The 22,523-nt window shown below is 35.8% G+C and overlaps 1 protein-coding gene across 8 annotated transcripts in view; it reads right to left on the bottom strand.

Moving 5' to 3' along the window:
• Nucleotides 1-22,523, bottom strand: part of MYO6 (myosin VI) — a 145,696-nt gene that overhangs the window by 89,992 nt on the left and 33,181 nt on the right. For all 8 annotated transcript variants that reach the window (XM_043510540.1, XM_043510542.1, XM_043510543.1 and 5 more), the window contains exons 5-9: nucleotides 10,440-10,569; nucleotides 7,918-8,023; nucleotides 5,251-5,306; nucleotides 1,908-2,005; nucleotides 680-844 (exon numbers count right to left, since the gene is read on the bottom strand). In XM_043510540.1, the coding sequence (XP_043366475.1) occupies nucleotides 680-844; nucleotides 1,908-2,005; nucleotides 5,251-5,306; nucleotides 7,918-8,023; nucleotides 10,440-10,569 (555 nt within the window). The remainder of the gene's footprint in view (nucleotides 1-679; nucleotides 845-1,907; nucleotides 2,006-5,250; nucleotides 5,307-7,917; nucleotides 8,024-10,439; nucleotides 10,570-22,523) is intronic.

The following is a 22,523-nucleotide window of genomic DNA, read 5'->3' as shown; positions in this document are numbered from 1 at the left end:
TGGGAGAAAGAAGGGGATTATTGGCAGGAGGTTAGGTGGCATGAGAGGGACAAAGATGGTGGCAGGAATGGATATGGGAGGTGGAAACTGTGGGGGTGAAAGGAGGGGCAGGGTTGGGGTAAATGTCAACAGAATTTAGGAAGATGCCATGGATGTGGGACCTAGATTTATGTTAGTGGAAGGAGATCAGGCTGGAGAAGGGAAGATGAATGGGTGGAGCTGGTAGGAACTAGGTGGGGATGAGAATACACAGAAAGGGAGACAAAACCAAAGAGATGGGAGTACAGGGGGAGAGAAAGGATGCTATTTCCTGGACCTGTCTGCATATATAATGCAATTCTCTGAGATAACAGCATTTTGGAGGAAAATAAGTATAAAAATTCCCCAAGATTATGGCATGGAGTAATAAAGTATGGGAAATCCTTTAAACAGAAAAATGGTAGACAGCCTTACATTAGTATCAAGTAGATTGTATAATGAATGGTTATAATAAATGAATAAATAAATACACAATAGTAAGAGATTAACACTACAAATTGGTCTTTTAAAGGTAACAAATAGAGGTTCTGAATAACGTTTGTTGACATTTGTTTGAAGAGTTCATGTATGTTAATAACAAGATAAAAAGATTTAAAAAAAACAACGACAACAAAAAAACCAACAGCAGCAGCAAACTCACCCTAAAGTTATCTGGAGAACTTAAATACAGCTTTTGCCTAATATCTTCAGGAGCACCTGCACAAAGCCTGTAAAATATGTGGTAATTCCTCTCCTCTTTGCCTTGCACACAGATCCTGGATTTCTCCAGAAGATAATGTGATACAAATCCACCAACCACCAAATTCTAGGAGGAAGAAAAACAATTATGTTTTTAATCAAAGAAATACAGACATTTAAAAATATATTTGCTTGGTCTGATCAGGAGTGTTGCAACATGGCATGTTCTCTGTAAGCACCAAAGGATGGCCACTATCAGGCAATAGATGAAAACATTTCCTTAGATACTATTATATATTTAAAGCTATTTTTAAAACACAAATTAAAATATAACTTTTGTTAAACTGTATAGTTACAGGCATTTTTGGCACAAAAACTCAGTCCAACAGTATGATTTCAGGCAGCTCCAAAATACCTGATATAGACATTAGGGTCCAAATTTTCATACAGACACATAAAAATGTTTATCCCCATTTAGGTGTGCAAATCCCCAAATGTACGCATGTAATGCATACACACACCTATACATAATGTGCAATATTTACTTTTGCACACATATCAGAAGAAGTGTCTGCCAAAACCTGGTTAAAATCTGTTAACAGTACATTTTTAAATGGAGGAAAGGATCATTTTTGTAAATTAAAATAATATTCCATCAGTTTGGCCCCACAGTTTGCCAGTAATGACATGGTAAGGAGTGGCTTCAGTTCTCTTTTTCAGGGATTACAGAATACAACTTTTCCCTTGAGTCTGGTAAGCAAGGTAACCATTACTTCAACTCATCCTACTTCTGGTCTGGTATATCTGTTCCCAGGCAACGGTTGAATGCCATATTTGCTGCCACTTGAAAATGTAAAAGAGATTAATATTTGAATTGGGAAAAAAAATATAGCGCTCCTAAGAAGAATGGGGTGACAGAGAGGATCCTCAATCCTCTATATCAGAGTTTCTCAACCTTTTTGATACCAGGGACCAGCTTGCTGCCTTCCAAAATTGTGTCAGGGAGATCTTAAGGACCAGTGCCGATCCACGGATCGGTCATGGAAAAACGCTGCTGTATATGCATCAGCTATGACTCAGGATGAACAGAGATTATATATTCACGTGATAGGAGGGTGCCACCCACCAAAAATCTATGACACCAAACAAAACCCACCACTGAATACTAACCACAAACAAAGTACTCAGACCTTTTCATTGAAGTGGATTTCTACAAATTTTCCAAAACGACTGCTATTGTTGTTGCGAACAGTCTTTGCATTTCCAAAGGCTTCTAAGAGTGGATTGGCTGTTTAAAAATAAAAGATTTCAAAATTTGGTTCAAAGAAGACTAGCAAAAAAACAAAAAACAAAAACAAGACTTCACATCACTTTCCAGTTACGATAACTAATTACTCAAAGTAACTACTGAGGATGACATTTGAAAGTTGAATAAGTCTTACCCCTTAGAAATAAAATTAATATGAAAAACAGCATTTTTTAAATTCTACTGAATCTATTGCGGAAGCAATTTGTAATACAAACTTTAAATATTCTACACCAGGTGCAATTCCTGAATCTGAATGATAAAATATTTGAAAGCGATTCAGCTAGTATTTTCCTAAAGAAAACTGGGTAAATAATCATAAACAAAATATAAAATATGATGGACAATTTGAGCTCCAAGTGGATTGCCCCAAAATACAACTAATTTTGCCATCTATTCCTCAGGCAAAAGCATGAATAAGTACAGATGAGGTGAACACTATGCACAGTTACATTAATAAGGAGGGAATCAAGAGCTGTCCTCTAAGAAAACCCAGCAACTATCCCAACAACATTTAATTTTAAGGACTTAAAACTGTTGTTAGAATGGTGCATACTGACACTTGGAATGCCCACAGATACACAATGAAAGACAGTGCTGACTTTGGAGAAGACTTGGAAGGTGCCTCCTATCACTGAAGTCCACCAAGCATGTGGCCACATTCTGCAGTAGCTGTAGCTCCCAGTCCTCAATAATAGCTCCATCCAGAATGCATCATAATAATTCAGTGCATACATATTGAACACGCACCATTTAAGCAGAGTTTAAAATTTATCCAGCTGTGCAGCACAGTGCTTCTGAAAAACAATTTTGCTAGCTAGCAAAAACAGCAGTAGCAGGCTTAGCAAAACTGTTTCCACATTTTGTCTATCAGAAATCATAGAAAACTATATTTTAGGAACTGCTGACAACCTACAGTGACAGACTGACAATATCCTGTAATATCCTGAGGAAACCTTATGGAGTTGAGATAAAGTTTACTGAATTAAGGTTTATTGAATTAGGTTGATACCTTTGGGTATATTGTTTTAAAATATAAATGTGTATTTATTATTGTGGCTTTGTATGTACTTTCTCTAGCAGGAGGAGGTTAACAACATACTTCCTCCATTATCAGCAGAAGCTACCCTCTCTGAGAGGCATGCATAAAGTTCAAACTGGATTCTCCAGAGACCAATAAAAAGAGGATTTTTGGATAAGTAGCCTGGTTTTAAACTGGCTCAGGGCCTTCTTCTTGATCCTAAGGAGGGTCCAATCCTTAGGGCAGGTTTGGAAGGACTGGTCCTACTGAAGCCTCTGAAGATTATGTGCTTGTTCTAAGCTGAAACTGTGACAAATTTATAACTACAAGGAATCCCCTTGGGTGGGAATTTGAAATACTCCTGCCAGAATCCATGTTAGGGTTGCGATTAACCCTGGTAAGCTCATTAGCATGCCAGCAGAATTTTTTTTTTATTGTTTTTAATGTTTTCTCTGTAACACTTTTATCTGAGGAGTAAAATGGGCTTGCATAGAAAGAACTGTGTGGTAACTTATAATTGTTGACAATCACTCTTATCAGTCTCTGAAGAGAAAGCAAGCAGGTGTGCTCAGGCAACCAGGATCTGCTGGGAATAACACAGTGAAGGCAGGGAACAGTGGAGACTGGAAATTCCCCAGTCAGAAAGGCTGACATATGGTTCTCCACTCGAAAAGGCAATGGCTGGGGAGCTGGAAGCCTGGGTGCCCTGGTTGAGCCACTGAGAGGAAATACAGGTGTAGTTGCCCTGAACTGTGATACATGCCTTCACCTTAAAATTGAACTCCATTAAAACTAAAGAAATTCATTAGGAACTGTTCTCCAGATTTAAAGCCTTTTGAAATTATCTACAAATCTGATGCTACTAACATTAAAATGTTATCAATAGGAAATCCACAATAGTAAGATAAATTAAGGATGATAAAGTGTCAGCCCTTCCTTGGAATTTTGTTTTTTGTTATTCAAAATTACAACCTGATGGTTAAACTTCTTAATTTGGCTTTCTTAACAGTTGTTATAAACAAAAAATAGTCTTTCAAGTTTATGAGATTTGAAAATCTGGGCTTCAAAGCTGCTAAGTTAATAATAAATACTTATTGAAGAACTGTTAAAAATAGCTTAAGTATTATTTACAGAAATGCTGATTATTGAATAAAAAGGTGACCAGAGGTTTTTCAGATCAGCTACAGGTTCTCCTAACAATTCAGCTGTTGTGAGCATGCTTGTTAAGAAGGTGTTTACAATTATTTCACAGCTTTTTCCAAGAACACCTACAGGTACCAATCAACATTATGGAATGCAGCTTCAGGCATTATGTCCAACTGTCAGTCACTTTCTGAGATCCTACGGCACACAACGTGGATTTGGATGTTTATATACCCAGCTGTAATTCAGCAACATCACGCTTATTATACCATATCTACACAAACAAAAAATGAAAGCCTGCTCTACTTCTCTGAACAAGATATAATGGCTAGAAGTTGAAGCTAGATAAATTTAGACTAGAAATAAGGTATAAATTTTTAACAGTGAGGATTATTAACCATTGGAACAACTTAATAAGGATTGTGGTAGATTCTTCATTAGAAATTTTTAAATCAAAATCGGATATTTTTCTAAAAGATACACTCTAATTCAGGGAAGTCTTGTGGCCTAATTACGCAGACTAGATAATCACAATGGTTTCCCTTCTGGCCTTATAATCTATTAATATGACAAATATAAATCCAATAAAGATGACATGGAAGTAGTATTCAGGATGAGTTACTTTATGACATGTACAAATTAACATGGCAGAAAGATTAACTGGAGAAAACTTATTCTTGAAAATTGGTTCTGTGTTTCCTCCCAATTTTGAGCAAAACAAAAACACCCTATTGCATTAAAACCACTGTTGTCAATGATGATCTAACTGCCCCTACATGTATCAAACTAAATAAGGCCCCACAAGTTTAATGTCATGCACTTGCTTATGCATTTTCAGGACTGTCTCAAAGAGAATTATTATTATGTGCTCAATATCTACACTAAATAAAACAGAAGAAAATCCCAATCAAATATCTTTGCAAATTAGATGGATCAGAGCAGGCCATTGATCTTTTATGCCCAAATTGGTTTGATGACATTTCAATTCTAGATTTTGTTGTTGTTGTTGAACATTTTAAATTTGAACAATTTGACCTTTGTTTGCTTTAATAAAATACAATACCTTCTACTATTCTATCATCAATATCTTGACCAGTACCATAGGATTCAGTCAAATACCTGTAAAAGAAGAATAAAAAAAACAAACAATGTCCATCTCTCTTTTACTTCCAAGTAACGCTGCCTCAGTCTAATTGAGGAAATTGTTAAATGTCTGTATTATATGTTGGCCATTTACACAGAGGGGAACGTATCTGAACATTTTAAATGGAAAATTATTTTACAAGTTCTCTGTGCATATGCATTTAAATAAGTTAAAGCACTCTTCTTTTGTAAGAGGAACATATGTATTTTTGTTGGCTTTAAATGTGGTTTTTTGGTATTTCTGACTATTTTACAAATCTTTTCATATTTGTATATGTATATCAATATTTATAGAAGTGGGTTTTTAAATCAATATGACCAGTATTTTGTCGTGCCATCTGTAGGTATTTGTTAAGCTTTTATACAATACTTTTTATCTATACATCAAGAATTAAAGATATTCACACACATACAGTCTAGTAGCCTATAAACAAAATTCTGTTTGGATTCCAGAGGAGCATATTGCAGCTCCATAATTAGGACAGAGTTCAATTTTGCCCTTAGAAAGGGAATTAAAAATGACTAATTTTACATGAAAAATAGTCTGCAATCAAACTGCTTACACTATACATAGCTTACACTTGGTGAAAGTGTAGTACAAGTAAATCCATTAATTAGTTTAGAGGTTAAAATTAAAAAAAATTAAATGGATCCTTTGAGAAATTTTGCCTCCACCATTAGACTTATTTGTACCAGTTACTTATCAGTAACAAGACACAATGCAAACCCTTCAAACATTCCACACAATTAAAGCCCACTGAAATTTTGTAATCATTGGCTACGTTTAAAGAATATTTTAAAAGGAGTAGTGGTAATGTCCTCTCTTGTTCTGCTTCATAACAAGCTTGCTCTTTCACTAAAAGAATATTCTGTTTTAGAAAATTCTACAAAAAACTCTTTCATTATAGTTGCCATCTTTCAAAACGCCCTCCATATCCCATTGCTTCTGGTAAGAGTGAAGCCAAATGGTCCTCAGGCTAGATGGTGGCCTCCTAAGCTGTCAAAAGGCAGAGAAGAACACTGAGGAGCAGGTGATTTTGGGCCATCTTTTCTGGAGTTCAGAAGGGAAGGAAAACTGGGGCATCTGGATGCAATGAAATGTGAGATGCAGGAGGGAGGGGAAAATTAGGGGTGCATACAAGGGAACGTGAAAGAAAGGAGGTAGATGGAAAGTGAGATGTATACTCTGCATTACAGTATTCTGGCAAAGCAAATGATCTGATAAAGTAGGCTTTACTGAGCAGTATTCTCTAGTTGTGCTGTTCTAGCATGGCATAAAGTAGCCAGGGCATAACAGTGAATATAGTCATAACTGTTGAGATAAAATAAAAAATGATTTAAGGTTGATACTATGCATCTTCAAATCATCAGCAAATCACAATATCACATTAGTGTTCTCAGTGTTTCTTGTTTAGTGTTCACATATGAACAAAAAGAAATTCCCAATAAAACTGTATGCTATGATGTGGTTGAAGTTGAGCATACATAACAGTATTTTTAAGATAATTACTTTTACTCTAGACCAAGAGTTAGAAACCCAGGAAATTCACAGGTAAGGTTAAACTTAAAAGAAATACAAGCATGGTAAGGTATAGAAATGCAGTTAGGACACAAACCATAACTCTGCTCTAGTGTGACACCATTAAGGAAAACAGTAGAAAAAAAAATCTAGTATCTCTAAAACTCAGTTTTAGCTAATCTGGGCCCAAAACATAATCATATGGTTATTACATTATGTCACTATGGAGTAGAGTGAAGGCTGTTTGGGAGCTCTGTCATTTTCATATTTTATCACAAAAGCTACAGTTTTGGCTTGAATATTTTTAGTAATTTTCATGGCAGAAGTGCATGGGGAAAAAAGTCCCACAAAAGGGTCACCAAACAACGCAGTTTTCATGTTTAAGTAGTAAAATTAAGGTTTCACCCCAAAATATCATTAAATACATAACTGCAGTTGTTGGTAGGGTATTTAGCTATAAAATATATATTTTTTTTTAAAAGGAAGACTGACACCAAAAAAAAAACGTGTACCATTGGGGAGGAAGGGGAATAAAACAGTGGATTATATAGTAGGGATGTTTGAAACGGTTGAGGCCCGAACACGGGAGGAGGTTGAAAAGCAACAGTTCCTACTGCAATCTGGTCACCGCACCACTGAGGTTTGGCCCATTCCCACATCTCCATCTAGGGAGGGTGGACAAACCAAACCCAAGTGGCACTGCAAGCACGTGTGCCAGGTTGCAATGCCCAGTATGAAGAGCTGGTCAGGCCACGTCCCGCAGGACAGGAGCCACCGCTGCAGGGTGAACTCATTACTGACTTTACTGAAACTCATGATTACTATGAGCACAGTGACCAAATCATAGTCTTACTTATCATGTTTGCATTTATTTTAAGTTTAATCTTAACAGTGAATTTCTGAAATCAACTGAGGGTTGGGAGCATTCAGCTGTCTTGCTGGATCATGTCTAAAGTATATATTAAAAACATTACAAGTGACTTTAGAATTGAGCTCTGAACATGATAAACTAATGTTCTAACTAAAAGATTCCCATTGAATAATTTTCTGGTTACACATGGTACAAACCTCAGAACAAATTTTGTATTTTCTGTCTTGCCAGCTCCTGACTCTCCAGAAACTACGATGGACTGACTCATCTTGAGTACCTTCATGTCACGGAATGCTTTATCGGCTACAACAAAAATTACATTAAAGGACACAAAGTTGTTATGTTACCGTCCTACCATCAACTGCTAAATCAGAAGTAAATTATGATGTACATGACACCTAATTAATCTCTTTGAGAATAAAAATCAAAACTCTACACATTTAAATTTCTGCATTACATCCTATGAATGTCCATTTCTGCTTATGTTACATTACAGTGGCCCACCTCAAAGAATGAAGCCTTGTATCTTCAGAGGCTGTGACAGCAGACTAGACAACCTATGTATGACCCATAACAACTTAACAAGAGGCATTTGTATGCAGACAATTCACTTGTATGTGAATTTCAAAGAGATTACTAGACTAGCAACTCGTTCATTTTTAGTAATAGAAATCAAGGGTAGATACTAGTGTATTTGTCTGTGTTTACCTGTATCCTGTTAGATACAAATTAACCAAGTAACCAAATTAGCTTGTAGATTATACATGTGTTAATTGCCTTAATTATGTATGTGACTGTGTCCAGATGTAAGATACTGCAGGAAACTAATAATATTGTTTACATTGTCTTCAGCTTAACTATGTTATAATGTAGAATCAGCTAATTGCTTTATGTGAATGAATGTAACTAGTTTACCTGTGTATGCACAGGTAATAGAAGATTAACTTCAAAGCAATGGTCCACAAGCGATCTGCATTGCTATTCTTTCTCCTGGGAAAGCTCTCCTGTGACAATTTCTGTGTGGAGGCTTGTCAACCTGCTAGAAGACCTATAAGAGAGAAACCTCAGGCCTGATCCTGCCATCTCTAATCTGCTTAAACTTTGAATAGGGAAAGTATAAGTCGTAAGACGGAGATCTTCCAAATAATTATTTGGAATGCCCTGGAAAATGGTTGGAAAGACTAACAGACTTACATCTAAGCTGCCTTTGGATTCTGACCTGTTGGGATGATTCCAGAGAGATTTTTTACAAGCCAGCAGTTTATTCCATCACTGCTGTGATTTTCAACTATGACACTAGAAGTCATTTGTATGTATATTGATCTTTTAACCATTTATAACTCTCTTCTTTCTTTTATTAATAAATGTTAGATTTAGTTATTAAGGATTGGCTGACAGCATGATAGCTGGGTAAATCTGAGATTCATATTGACCTGGGGATAACTGTCAGTTCCTTTAGAACTGGTGAACCTTACATATGGTGAAGCAGGTTTTCAAAAACCTTTCACTATATTAGACTTGGTTGTCTAGATGGGAGCCAAGAGCTGGAATCCCTAAAGGCTCCTTGGTAACCAATGTGGTATTACAGAAGCTCTTTTGTTACTGCCCTGGTGAATCTAATTATAGAATAAACCACCAACTGTGGGGGAGTGTTTGCCCTATTGTCTTGCAGTCTGCCCTGAGAGTGCCACTCTCAGTCTGGTCCATCCATGCAGCAGAGTCACAGAGGCATAGACTAACCAGTGGAACAAATGCAGGGCTAATATACCAACTCAACTGAACTCTGGAGTTAATTTATTTACAGAATAGCGGATGGTTGATTTTATAGCTAAGAAGGTGTTTTTATTAAGAAATGTTCACCTTCACATGACATGTGACAATTATATCCAGATACACTGACTCATTTTCATATTGTTTCAAGCCCCGCACACTTTGTGGTTGTGTAAGAGATCCTGAAAAAGAACTTCAATGAAAATTATTTAAATGTGGTTTGATCAAAACAAAAAAGTGTATAGTTTTCATACTGTGAGAGAAAGTTAGTAGCACATCAAATTGATTCAATTATGACTCATATCTATTGTCTTTTTAAACAAGCTTCTAGTACTATATTACTTTCATACTAAACATATAAAGAACTTAATATTCACAATAACTGTTTTCTTCTTGTTTAAATCATTTAAAGGCATTTTAATGCCTAAGAGGCAAATGTATAAGGAGGAACAATCCACACCAGCAACATGCTGAAGTAGACAGGAAATGAACTTCAATACTACTTACTGGCAAGGACTGAAATTTCAGAATGTGGATCACGTCACAACAGAGGACATCGCTCAGTTTTAATTATGGCATTTCTCATTTTTTAAAATATTGTAGTCTCATTTTTATGATGATTTCATTGCATTGTATATTAAACTAGATATAATCAACAGTCTAAGCATTTTTGGATTAAAAAGCCAGATGGGAGGTAAATAGATTATTATTATTAAATATAGAAGCAGTATATCAAAGTGAGAAGATTTTTCATTTTAGTACAGATTTATCTTAAACATGGTTTTAAAATACATGCTTTTTATATTTATATATATATTATATATATATATATATATAATATATATGTGTGTGTGTGTGTGTGTGTGTGTGTGTTATTTAACATGTGATTGCAAGATGAAGTGGGGAAAAAGTATATTTTATAGGAGAAAGGCATAAATGGTCAACATACCTATTGCGTAGACATGTGGTGGTAATGTCCCAAGGGATTTACCCTGGTACTTCTTAATAGTCTCCAGAGAATAAAGTTTAGGAATGTCAAAATATGGGTTCACTGCAATAAGAATGTTAGCTACATAGGTCTGTGAAGAAAAAAATATGCATAGTAAACCACTAGCAAGTATTCAACTAACTGGTTAAAAGCAACTCCGAATTTCTATTAAAAACCACAGAAACCTATCTCAGAGTTTGGAACAATGAAATTAGACTGGGGAGACAATCAAATATTGCCAGAAAAGTCTCATAATTTGGGATTATGTACAACTAATGCTGACGCCATACAACAAATCCAGATGGGTAATGTGCTGTATTTCTTAAGGTTTCAGAGTAGCAGCTGTGTTAGTTGTATTCGCAAAAAGAAAAGGAGGACTTGTGGCACCTTAGAGACTACCAATTTATTTGAGCAAAGCTTTCGTGAGCTACAGCTCAGTGAGCTGTAGCTCACGAAAGCTTATGCTCAAATAAATTTGTTAGTCTCTAAGGTGCCACAAGTCCTCCTTTTCTTTTTGTAAACAGCAAAGGTAGCAGATCATACTATCCCACATAGCAATATAGTGCTATTCTTCTGATGCACAGCCAAACCAGATAGTCACAATTCAAGGGGTAGAGTGGGGAAGGATGAAGATTCCCTGCCTCACAGAGAAGTTATGTGGATACATTCTTGAATGTGTGTGAGGTGCTCAGATGACCAGTGATGATGACCAGATTACATAAATGAATAGTTAGATGCCTGAGGATGAGACAAGAGATACTCTTGCACAAAAAAGACCCTAAAAAAGCCAGATGATGAAGTGATTCAGGCTTTCTTCAGTTGAGAATATTGGAAAACCCCAAGAAGGGGGTTGGATATGGGCCACTAACCCAGTGTGCATATTCTATGTTGAAATGGGGAGAAGACTACACCTGTTCACAGAAGCTACTCCTGTTCAGCTACTTCTGTTCTCACTATTTCCCTGAAGAAAACTGTATGAGTGAAGATGTTCAAGAGTCATCAGTACTAATATTAACACTTCTAGGTAGCTAGATAAATTACATACCACTGATTCCGAAAACAACATACAAAAAAATCTTGTTACTCCAATATTTGAAGTTACCAGGGAAAACTAGTTATGACAAAAATTGAATCAAATTTTATACAAAATAGATTCTGGGAAACACATAGGTAGCATTTATTTAAAACAGTGAAGCTAGATTCCTAAGCTGAAACACTTTCACTGTCATCTTTCTGCTTTAGATATCTATTTTGTGTATTTTGGGTTTGGTTTTTGTTTTGTTTTTGTTTTTAACTGCAGTCAAATTATTAACGCTACCAGCATGGTTTCTAAAGCTGATGACTGGTATTCTTGATTCTGTAAATAATTCATAGCTGTATAATGTTCAGTGCAGCAACAACTGAAAATGAGTGAACACAATTTGGATGGAAAGCTTAGGTCTAAATAAATACATTTGAGTACAACTGATTTTTAATGCAAATGTTGCCTAGCTCTATCATCTCAATGCTGATTTTTTTTTAAAAAAAAAAAAGGTGACCAAAAATAATTTTATATAACTACATGTCAATAACTGGATTTCCTCCCCCACCCCACCCCCCAAACTTCTTGCGTCTCTTCTATTTCACAGCTGTCATTGCCAGGGCAGATGGGACAAGGACTAAATGTAATTTAGTCCTGTCCCATCTGCCCTGGCAATGACAGCTGTGAAATAGAAGAGACGCAAGAAGTTTGGGGGGTGGGGTGGGGGAGGAAATCCAGTTATTGACATGTAGTTATATAAAATTATTTTTGGTCACCTTTTTTTTTTTTAAAAAAAAATCAGCATTGAGATGATAGAGCTAGGCAACATTTGCATTAAAAATCAGTTGTACTCAAATGTATTTATTTAGACCTAAGCTTTCCTATCCAAAATTGTGTTCACTCATTTTCAGTTGTTGCTGCACTGAACATTATACAGCTATGAATTATTTACAGAATCAAGAATACCAGTCATCAGCTTTAGAAACCATGCTGGTAGCGTTAATAATTTGACTGCAGTTAAAAACAAAAAACAAAACAAAAACCAAACCCAAAATACACAAAATAGATATCTAAAGCAGAAAAGATGACAGTGAAAGTGTTTCAGCTTAGGAATCTAGCTTCACTGTTTTAAATAAATGCTACCTATGTGTTTCCCAGAATCTATTTTGTATAAAATTTGATTCAATTTTTGTCATAACTAGTTTTCCCTGGTAACTTCAAATATAATTGGAGTAAACAAGATTTTTTTTGTATGTTGTTTTCGGAATCAGTGGTATGTAATTTATCTAGCTACCTAGAAGTGTTAATATTAGTACTGATGACTCTTGAACATCTTCACTCATACAGTTTTCTTCAGGGAAATAGTGAGAACAGAAGTAGCTGAACAGGAGTAGCTTCTGTGAACAGGTGTAGTCTTCTCCCCATTTCAACATAGAATATGCACACTGGGTTAGTGGCCCATATCCAACCCCCTTCTTGGGGTTTTCCAATATTCTCAACTGAAGAAAGCCTGAATCACTTCATCATCTGGCTTTTTTAGGGTCTTTTTTGTGCAAGAGTATCTCTTGTCTCATCCTCAGGCATCTAACTATTCATTTATGTAATCTGGTCATCATCACTGGTCATCTGAGCACCTCACACACATTCAAGAATGTATCCACATAACTTCTCTGTGAGGCAGGGAATCTTCATCCTTCCCCACTCTACCCTTGAATTGTGACTATTGGTTTGGCTGTGCATCAGAAGAATAGCACTATATTGCTATGTGGGATAGTATGATCTGCTACCTTTGCTGTTTACAAAAAGAAAAGGAGGACTTGTGGCACCTTAGAGACTAACAAATTTATTTGAGCATAAGCTTTCGTGAGCTACAGCTCAGTGAGCTGTAGCTCACGAAAGCTTATGCTCAAATAAATTGGTAGTCTCTAAGGTGCCACAAGTCCTCCTTTTCTTTTTGCGAATACAGACTAACACAGCTGCTACTCTGAAACCTTAAGAAATACAGCACATTACCCATCTGGATTTGTTGTATGGCGTCAGCATTAGTTGTACATAATCCCAAATTATGAGACTTTTCTGGCAATATTTGATTGTCTCCCCAGTCTAATTTCATTGTTCCAAACTCTGAGATAGGTTTCTGTGGTTTTTAATAGAAATTCGGAGTTGCTTTTAACCAGTTAGTTGAATACTTGCTAGTGGTTTACTATGCATATTTTTTTCTTCACAGACCTATGTAGCTAACATTCTTATTGCAGTGAACCCATATTTTGACATTCCTAAACTTTATTCTCTGGAGACTATTAAGAAGTACCAGGGTAAATCCCTTGGGACATTACCACCACATGTCTACGCAATAGGTATGTTGACCATTTATGCCTTTCTCCTATAAAATATACTTTTTCCCCACTTCATCTTGCAATCACATGTTAAATAACACACACACACACACACACACACACACACTATATATATATATATATATATATATATATATATATATATATAAAAGCATGTATTTTAAAACCATGTTTAAGATAAATCTGTACTAAAATGAAAAATCTTCTCACTTTGATATACTGCTTCTATTTATAATAATAAATCTATTTACCTCCCATCTGGCTTTTTAATCCAAAAATGCTTAGACTGTTGATTATATCTAGTTTAATATACAATGCAATGAAATCATCATAAAAATGAGACTACAATATTTTAAAAAATGAGAAATGCCATAATTAAAACTGAGCGATGTCCTCTGTTGTGACGTGATCCACATTCTGAAAATTTCAGTCCTTGCCAGTAAGTAGTATTGAAGTTCATTTCCTGTCTACTTCAGCATGTTGCTGGTGTGGATTGTTCCTCCTTATACATTTTGCCTCTTAGGCATTAAAATGCCTTTAAATGATTTAAACAAAGAAAACAGTTATTGTGAATATTAAGTTCTTTATATGTTTAGTATGAAAGTAATATAGTACTAGAAGCTTGTTTAAAAAGACAATAGATATGAGTCATAATTGAATCAATTTGATGTGCTACTAACTTTCTCTCACAGTATGAAAACTATACACTTTTTTTGTTTTGATCAAACCACATTTAAATAATTTTCATTGAAGTTCTTTTTCAGGATCTCTTACACAACCACAAAGTGTGCGGGGCTTGAAACAATATGAAAATGAGTCAGTGTATCTGGATATAATTTGTCACAATGTCATGTGAAGGTGAACATTTCTTAATAAAACACCTTCTTAGCTATAAAATCAACCATCCGCTATTCTGTAAATAAATTAACTCCAGAGTTCAGTTGAGTTGGTATATTAGCCCTGCATTTGTTCCACTGGTTAGTCTATGCCTCTGTGACTCTGCTGCATGGATGGACCAGACTGAGAGTGGCACTCTCAGGGCAGACTGCAAGAAATAGGGCAAACACTCCCCCACATTGGTGGTTTATTCTATAATTAGATTCACCAGGGCAGTAACAAAAGAGCTTCTGTAATACCACATTGGTTACCAAGGAGCCTTTAGGGATTCCAGCTCTTGGCTCCCATCTAGACAACCAAGTCTAATATAGTGAAAGGTTTTTGAAAACCTGCTTCACCATATGTAAGGTTCACCAGTTCTAAAGGAACTGACAGTTATCCCCAGGTCAATATGAATCTCAGATTTTACCCAGCTATCATGCTGTCAGCCAATCCTTAATAACTAAATCTAACATTTATTAATAAAAGAAAGAAGAGAGTTATAAATGGTTAAAAGATCAATATACATACAAATGACTTCTAGTGTTCATAGTTGAAAATCACAGCAGTGATGGAATAAACTGCTGGCTTGTAAAAAATCTCTCTGGAATCATCCCAACAGGTCAGAATCCAAAGGCAGCTTAGATGTAAAGTCTGTTAGTCTTTCCAACCATTTTCCAGGGCATTCCAAATAATTATTTGGAAGATCTCCGTCTTACGACTTATACTTTCCCTATTCAAAGTTTAAGCAGATTAGAGATGGCAGGATCAGGCCTGAGGTTTCTCTCTTATAGGTCTTCTAGCAGGTTGACAAGCCTCCACACAGAAATTGTCACAGGAGAGCTTTCCCAGGAGAAAGAATAGCAATGCAGATCGCTTGTGGACCATTGCTTTGAAGTTAATCTTCTATTACCTGTGCATACACAGGTAAACTAGTTACATTCATTCACATAAAGCAATTAGCTGATTCTACATTATAACATAGTTAAGCTGAAGACAATGTAAACAATATTATTAGTTTCCTGCAGTATCTTACATCTGGACACAGTCACATACATAATTAAGGCAATTAACACATGTATAATCTACAAGCTAATTTGGTTACTTGGTTAATTTGTATCTAACAGGATACAGGTAAACACAGACAAATACACTTAGTATCTACCCTTGATTTCTATTACTAAAAATGAACGAGTTGCTAGTCTAGTACATCTCTTTGAAATTCACATACAAGTGAATTGTCTGCATACAAATGCCTCTTGTTAAGTTGTTATGGGTCATACATAGGTTGTCTAGTCTGCTGTCACAGCCTCTGAAGATACAAGGCTTCATTCTTTGAGGGTGGGCCACTGTAATGTAACATAAGCAGAAATGGACATTCATAGGATGTAATGCAGAAATTTAAATGTGTAGAGTTTTGATTTTTATTCTCAAAGAGATTAAATTAGGTGTCATGTACATCATAATTTACTTCTGATTTAGCAGTTGATGGTAGGACGGTAACATAACAACTTTGTGTCCTTTAATGTAATTTTTGTTGTAGCCGATAAAGCATTCCGTGACATGAAGGTACTCAAGATGAGTCAGTCCATCGTAGTTTCTGGAGAGTCAGGAGCTGGCAAGACAGAAAATACAAAATTTGTTCTGAGGTTTGTACCATGTGTAACCAGAAAATTATTCAATGGGAATCTTTTAGTTAGAACATTAGTTTATCATGTTCAGAGCTCAATTCTAAAGTCACTTGTAATGTTTTTAATATATACTTTAGACATGATCCAGCAAGACAGCTGAATGCTCCCAACCCTCAGTTGATTTCAGAAATTCACTGTTAAGATTAAACTTAAAATAAATGCAAACATGATAAGTAAGACTATGATTTGGTCACTGTGCTCATAGTAATCATGAGTTTCAGTAAAGTCAGTAATGAGTTCACCCTGCAGCGGTGGCTCCTGTCCTGCGGGACGTGGCCTGACCAGCTCTTCATACTGGGCATTGCAACCTGGCACACGTGCTTGCAGTGCCACTTGGGTTTGGTTTGTCCACCCTCCCTAGATGGAGATGTGGGAATGGGCCAAACCTCAGTGGTGCGGTGACCAGATTGCAGTAGGAACTGTTGCTTTTCAACCTCCTCCCGTGTTCTGGGCCTCACCTTTCAACATCCCTACTATATAATCCACTGTTTTATTCCCCTTCCTCCCCCAATGGTACACGTTTTTTTTTGGTGTCAGTCTTCCTTTTAAAAAAAAATATATATTTTATAGCTAAATACCCTACCAACAACTGCAGTTATGTATTTAATGATATTTTGGGGTGAAACCTTAATTTTACTACTTAAACATGAAAACTGCGTTGTTTGGTGACCCTTTTGTGGGACTTTTTTCCCCATGCACTTCTGCCATGAAAATTACTAAAAATATTCAAGCCAAAACTGTAGCTTTTGTGATAAAATATGAAAATGACAGAGCTCCCAAACAGCCTTCACTCTACTCCATAGTGACATAATGTAATAACCATATGATTATGTTTTGGGCCCAGATTAGCTAAAACTGAGTTTTAGAGATACTAGATTTTTTTTTCTACTGTTTTCCTTAATGGTGTCACACTAGAGCAGAGTTATGGTTTGTGTCCTAACTGCTTTCTATACCTTACCATGCTTGTATTTCTTTTAAGTTTAACCTTACCTGTGAATTTCCTGGGTTTCTAACTCTTGGTCTAGAGTAAAAGTAATTATCTTAAAAATACTGTTATGTATGCTCAACTTCAACCACATCATAGCATACAGTTTTATTGGGAATTTCTTTTTGTTCATATGTGAACACTAAACAAGAAACACTGAGAACACTAATGTGATATTGTGATTTGCTGATGATTTGAAGATGCATAGTATCAACCTTAAATCATTTTTTATTTTATCTCAACAGTTATGACTATATTCACTGTTATGCCCTGGCTACTTTATGCCATGCTAGAACAGCACAACTAGAGAATACTGCTCAGTAAAGCCTACTTTATCAGATCATTTGCTTTGCCAGAATACTGTAATGCAGAGTATACATCTCACTTTCCATCTACCTCCTTTCTTTCACGTTCCCTTGTATGCACCCCTAATTTTCCCCCCTCCTGCATCTCACATTTCATTGCATCCAGATGCCCCAGTTTTCCTTCCCTTCTGAACTCCAGAAAAGATGGCCCAAAATCACCTGCTCCTCAGTGTTTCTCTGCCTTTTGACAGCTTAGGAGGCCACCATCTAGCCTGAGGACCATTTGGCTTCACTCTTACCAGAAGCAATGGGATATGGAGGGCGTTTTGAAAGATGGCAACTATAATGAAAGAGTTTTTTGTAGAATTTTCTAAAACAGAATATTCTTTTAGTGAAAGAGCAAGCTTGTTATGAAGCAGAACAAGAGAGGACATTACCACTACTCCTTTTAAAATATTCTTTAAACGTAGCCAATGATTACAAAATTTCAGTGGGCTTTAATTGTGTGGAATGTTTGAAGGGTTTGCATTGTGTCTTGTTACTGATAAGTAACTGGTACAAATAAGTCTAATGGTGGAGGCAAAATTTCTCAAAGGATCCATTTAATTTTTTTTAATTTTAACCTCTAAACTAATTAATGGATTTACTTGTACTACACTTTCACCAAGTGTAAGCTATGTATAGTGTAAGCAGTTTGATTGCAGACTATTTTCATGTAAAATTAGTCATTTTTAATTCCCTTTCTAAGGGCAAAATTGAACTCTGTCCTAATTATGGAGCTGCAATATGCTCCTCTGGAATCCAAACAGAATTTTGTTTATAGGCTACTAGACTGTATGTGTGTGAATATCTTTAATTCTTGATGTATAGATAAAAGTATTGTATAAAAGCTTAACAAATACCTACAGATGGCACGACAAAATACTGGTCATATTGATTTAAAAACCCACTTCTATAAATATTGATATACATATACAAATATGAAAAGATTTGTAAAATAGTCAGAAATACCAAAAACCACATTTAAAGCCAACAAAAATACATATGTTCCTCTTACAAAAGAAGAGTGCTTTAACTTATTTAAATGCATATGCACAGAGAACTTGTAAAATAATTTTCCATTTAAAATGTTCAGATACGTTCCCCTCTGTGTAAATGGCCAACATATAATACAGACATTTAACAATTTCCTCAATTAGACTGAGGCAGCGTTACTTGGAAGTAAAAGAGAGATGGACATTGTTTGTTTTTTTTATTCTTCTTTTACAGGTATTTGACTGAATCCTATGGTACTGGTCAAGATATTGATGATAGAATAGTAGAAGGTATTGTATTTTATTAAAGCAAACAAAGGTCAATTGTTCAAATTAAAATGTTCAACAACAACAACAAAATCTAGAATTGAAATGTCATCAAACCAATTGGGCATAAAAGATCAATGGCCTGCTCTGATCCATCTAATTTGCAAAGATATTTGATTGGGATTTTCTTCTGTTTTATTTAGTGTAGATATTGAGCACATAATAATAATTCTCTTTGAGACAGTCCTGAAAATGCATAAGCAAGTGCATGACATTAAACTTGTGGGGCCTTATTTAGTTTGATACATGTAGGGGCAGTTAGATCATCATTGACAACAGTGGTTTTAATGCAATAGGGTGTTTTTGTTTTGCTCAAAATTGGGAGGAAACACAGAACCAATTTTCAAGAATAAGTTTTCTCCAGTTAATCTTTCTGCCATGTTAATTTGTACATGTCATAAAGTAACTCATCCTGAATACTACTTCCATGTCATCTTTATTGGATTTATTTGTCATATTAATAGATTATAAGGCCAGAAGGGAAACCATTGTGATTATCTAGTCTGCGTAATTAGGCCACAAGACTTCCCTGAATTAGAGTGTATCTTTTAGAAAAATATCCGATTTTGATTTAAAAATTTCTAATGAAGAATCTACCACAATCCTTATTAAGTTGTTCCAATGGTTAAAATCCTCACTGTTAAAAATTTATACCTTATTTCTAGTCTAAATTTATCTAGCTTCAACTTCTAGCCATTATATCTGTTCAGAGAAGTAGAGCAGGCTTTCATTTTTTGTTTGTGTAGATATGGTATAATAAGCGTGATGTTGCTGAATTACAGCTGGGTATATAAACATCCAAATCCACGTTGTGTGCCGTAGGATCTCAGAAAGTGACTGACAGTTGGACATAATGCCTGAAGCTGCATTCCATAATGTTGATTGGTACCTGTAGGTGTTCTTGGAAAAAGCTGTGAAATAATTGTAAACACCTTCTTAACAAGCATGCTCACAACAGCTGAATTGTTAGGAGAACCTGTAGCTGATCTGAAAAACCTCTGGTCACCTTTTTATTCAATAATCAGCATTTCTGTAAATAATACTTAAGCTATTTTTAACAGTTCTTCAATAAGTATTTATTATTAACTTAGCAGCTTTGAAGCCCAGATTTTCAAATCTCATAAACTTGAAAGACTATTTTTTGTTTATAACAACTGTTAAGAAAGCCAAATTAAGAAGTTTAACCATCAGGTTGTAATTTTGAATAACAAAAAACAAAATTCCAAGGAAGGGCTGACACTTTATCATCCTTAATTTATCTTACTATTGTGGATTTCCTATTGATAACATTTTAATGTTAGTAGCATCAGATTTGTAGATAATTTCAAAAGGCTTTAAATCTGGAGAACAGTTCCTAATGAATTCTTTAGTTTTAATGGAGTTCAATTTTAAGGTGAAGGCATGTATCACAGTTCAGGGCAACACCTGTATTTCCTCTCAGTGGCTCAACCAGGGCACCCAGGCTTCCAGCTCCCCAGCCATTGCCTTTTCGAGTGGAGAACCATATGTCAGCCTTTCTGACTGGGGAATTTCCAGTCTCCACTGTTCCCTGCCTTCACTGTGTTATTCCCAGCAGATCCTGGTTGCCTGAGCACACCTGCTTGCTTTCTCTTCAGAGACTGATAAGAGTGATTGTCAACAATTATAAGTTACCACACAGTTCTTTCTATGCAAGCCCATTTTACTCCTCAGATAAAAGTGTTACAGAGAAAACATTAAAAACAATAAAAAAAAAATTCTGCTGGCATGCTAATGAGCTTACCAGGGTTAATCGCAACCCTAACATGGATTCTGGCAGGAGTATTTCAAATTCCCACCCAAGGGGATTCCTTGTAGTTATAAATTTGTCACAGTTTCAGCTTAGAACAAGCACATTCTTCAGAGGCTTCAGTAGGACCAGTCCTTCCAAACCTGCCCTAAGGATTGGACCCTCCTTAGGATCAAGAAGAAGGCCCTGAGCCAGTTTAAAACCAGGCTACTTATCCAAAAATCCTCTTTTTATTGGTCTCTGGAGAATCCAGTTTGAACTTTATGCATGCCTCTCAGAGAGGGTAGCTTCTGCTGATAATGGAGGAAGTATGTTGTTAACCTCCTCCTGCTAGAGAAAGTACATACAAAGCCACAATAATATACACATTTATATTTAAAACAAATACCCAAAGGTATCAACCTAATTCAATAAACCTTAATTCAGTAAACTTTATCTCAACTCCATAAGGTTTCCTCAGGATATTACAGGATATTGTCAGTCTGTCACTGTAGGTTGTCAGCAGTTCCTAAAATATAGTTTTCTATGATTTCTGATAGACAAAATGTGGAAACAGTTTTGCTAAGCCTGCTACTGCTGTTTTTGCTAGCTAGCAAAATTGTTTTCAGAAGCACTGTGCTGCACAGCTGGATAAATTTTAAACTCTGCTTAAATGGTGCGTGTTCAATATGTATGCACTGAATATTATGATGCATTCTGGATGGAGCTATTATTGAGGACTGGGAGCTACAGCTACTGCAGAATGTGGCCACATGCTTGGTGGACTTCAGTGATAGGAGGCACCTTCCAAGTCTTCTCCAAAGTCAGCACTGTTTCATTGTGTATCTGTGGGCATTCCAAGTGTCAGTATGCACCATTCTAACAACAGTTTTAAGTCCTTAAAATTAAATGTTGTTGGGATAGTTGCTGGGTTTTCTTAGAGGACAGCTCTTGATTCCCTCCTTATTAATGTAACTGTGCATAGTGTTCACCTCATCTGTACTTATTCATGCTTTTGCCTGAGGAATAGATGGCAAAATTAGTTGTATTTTGGGGCAATCCACTTGGAGCTCAAATTGTCCATCATATTTATATTTTGTTTATGATTATTTACCCAGTTTTCTTTAGGAAAATACTAGCTGAATCGCTTTCAAATATTTTATCATTCAGATTCAGGAATTGCACTGGTGTAGAATATTTAAAGTTTGTATTACAAATTGCTTCCGCAATAGATTCAGTAGAATTTAAAAAATGCTGTTTTTCATATAATTTTATTTCTAAGGGGTAAGACTTATTCAACTTTCAAATGTCATCCTCAGTAGTTACTTTGAGTAATTAGTTATCGTAACTGGAAAGTGATGTGAAGTCTTGTTTTTGTTTTTTGTTTTTTTGCTAGTCTTCTTTGAACCAAATTTTGAAATCTTTTATTTTTAAACAGCCAATCCACTCTTAGAAGCCTTTGGAAATGCAAAGACTGTTCGCAACAACAATAGCAGTCGTTTTGGAAAATTTGTAGAAATCCACTTCAATGAAAAGGTCTGAGTACTTTGTTTGTGGTTAGTATTCAGTGGTGGGTTTTGTTGTCATAGATTTTTGGTGGGTGGCACCTCCTATCACGTGAATATATAATCTCTGTTCATCCTGAGTCATAGCTGATGCATATACAGCAGCGTTTTTCCATGACCGATCCGTGGATCGGCAC

Source organism: Dermochelys coriacea, chromosome 3 (genome assembly GCF_009764565.3).
Source record: "Dermochelys coriacea isolate rDerCor1 chromosome 3, rDerCor1.pri.v4, whole genome shotgun sequence".
Taxonomy (NCBI): Eukaryota; Metazoa; Chordata; order Testudines; family Dermochelyidae; genus Dermochelys; species Dermochelys coriacea.
Note: the sequence above shows the minus strand (reverse complement) of the source record. Positions and strands in the feature narration are given on the sequence as shown.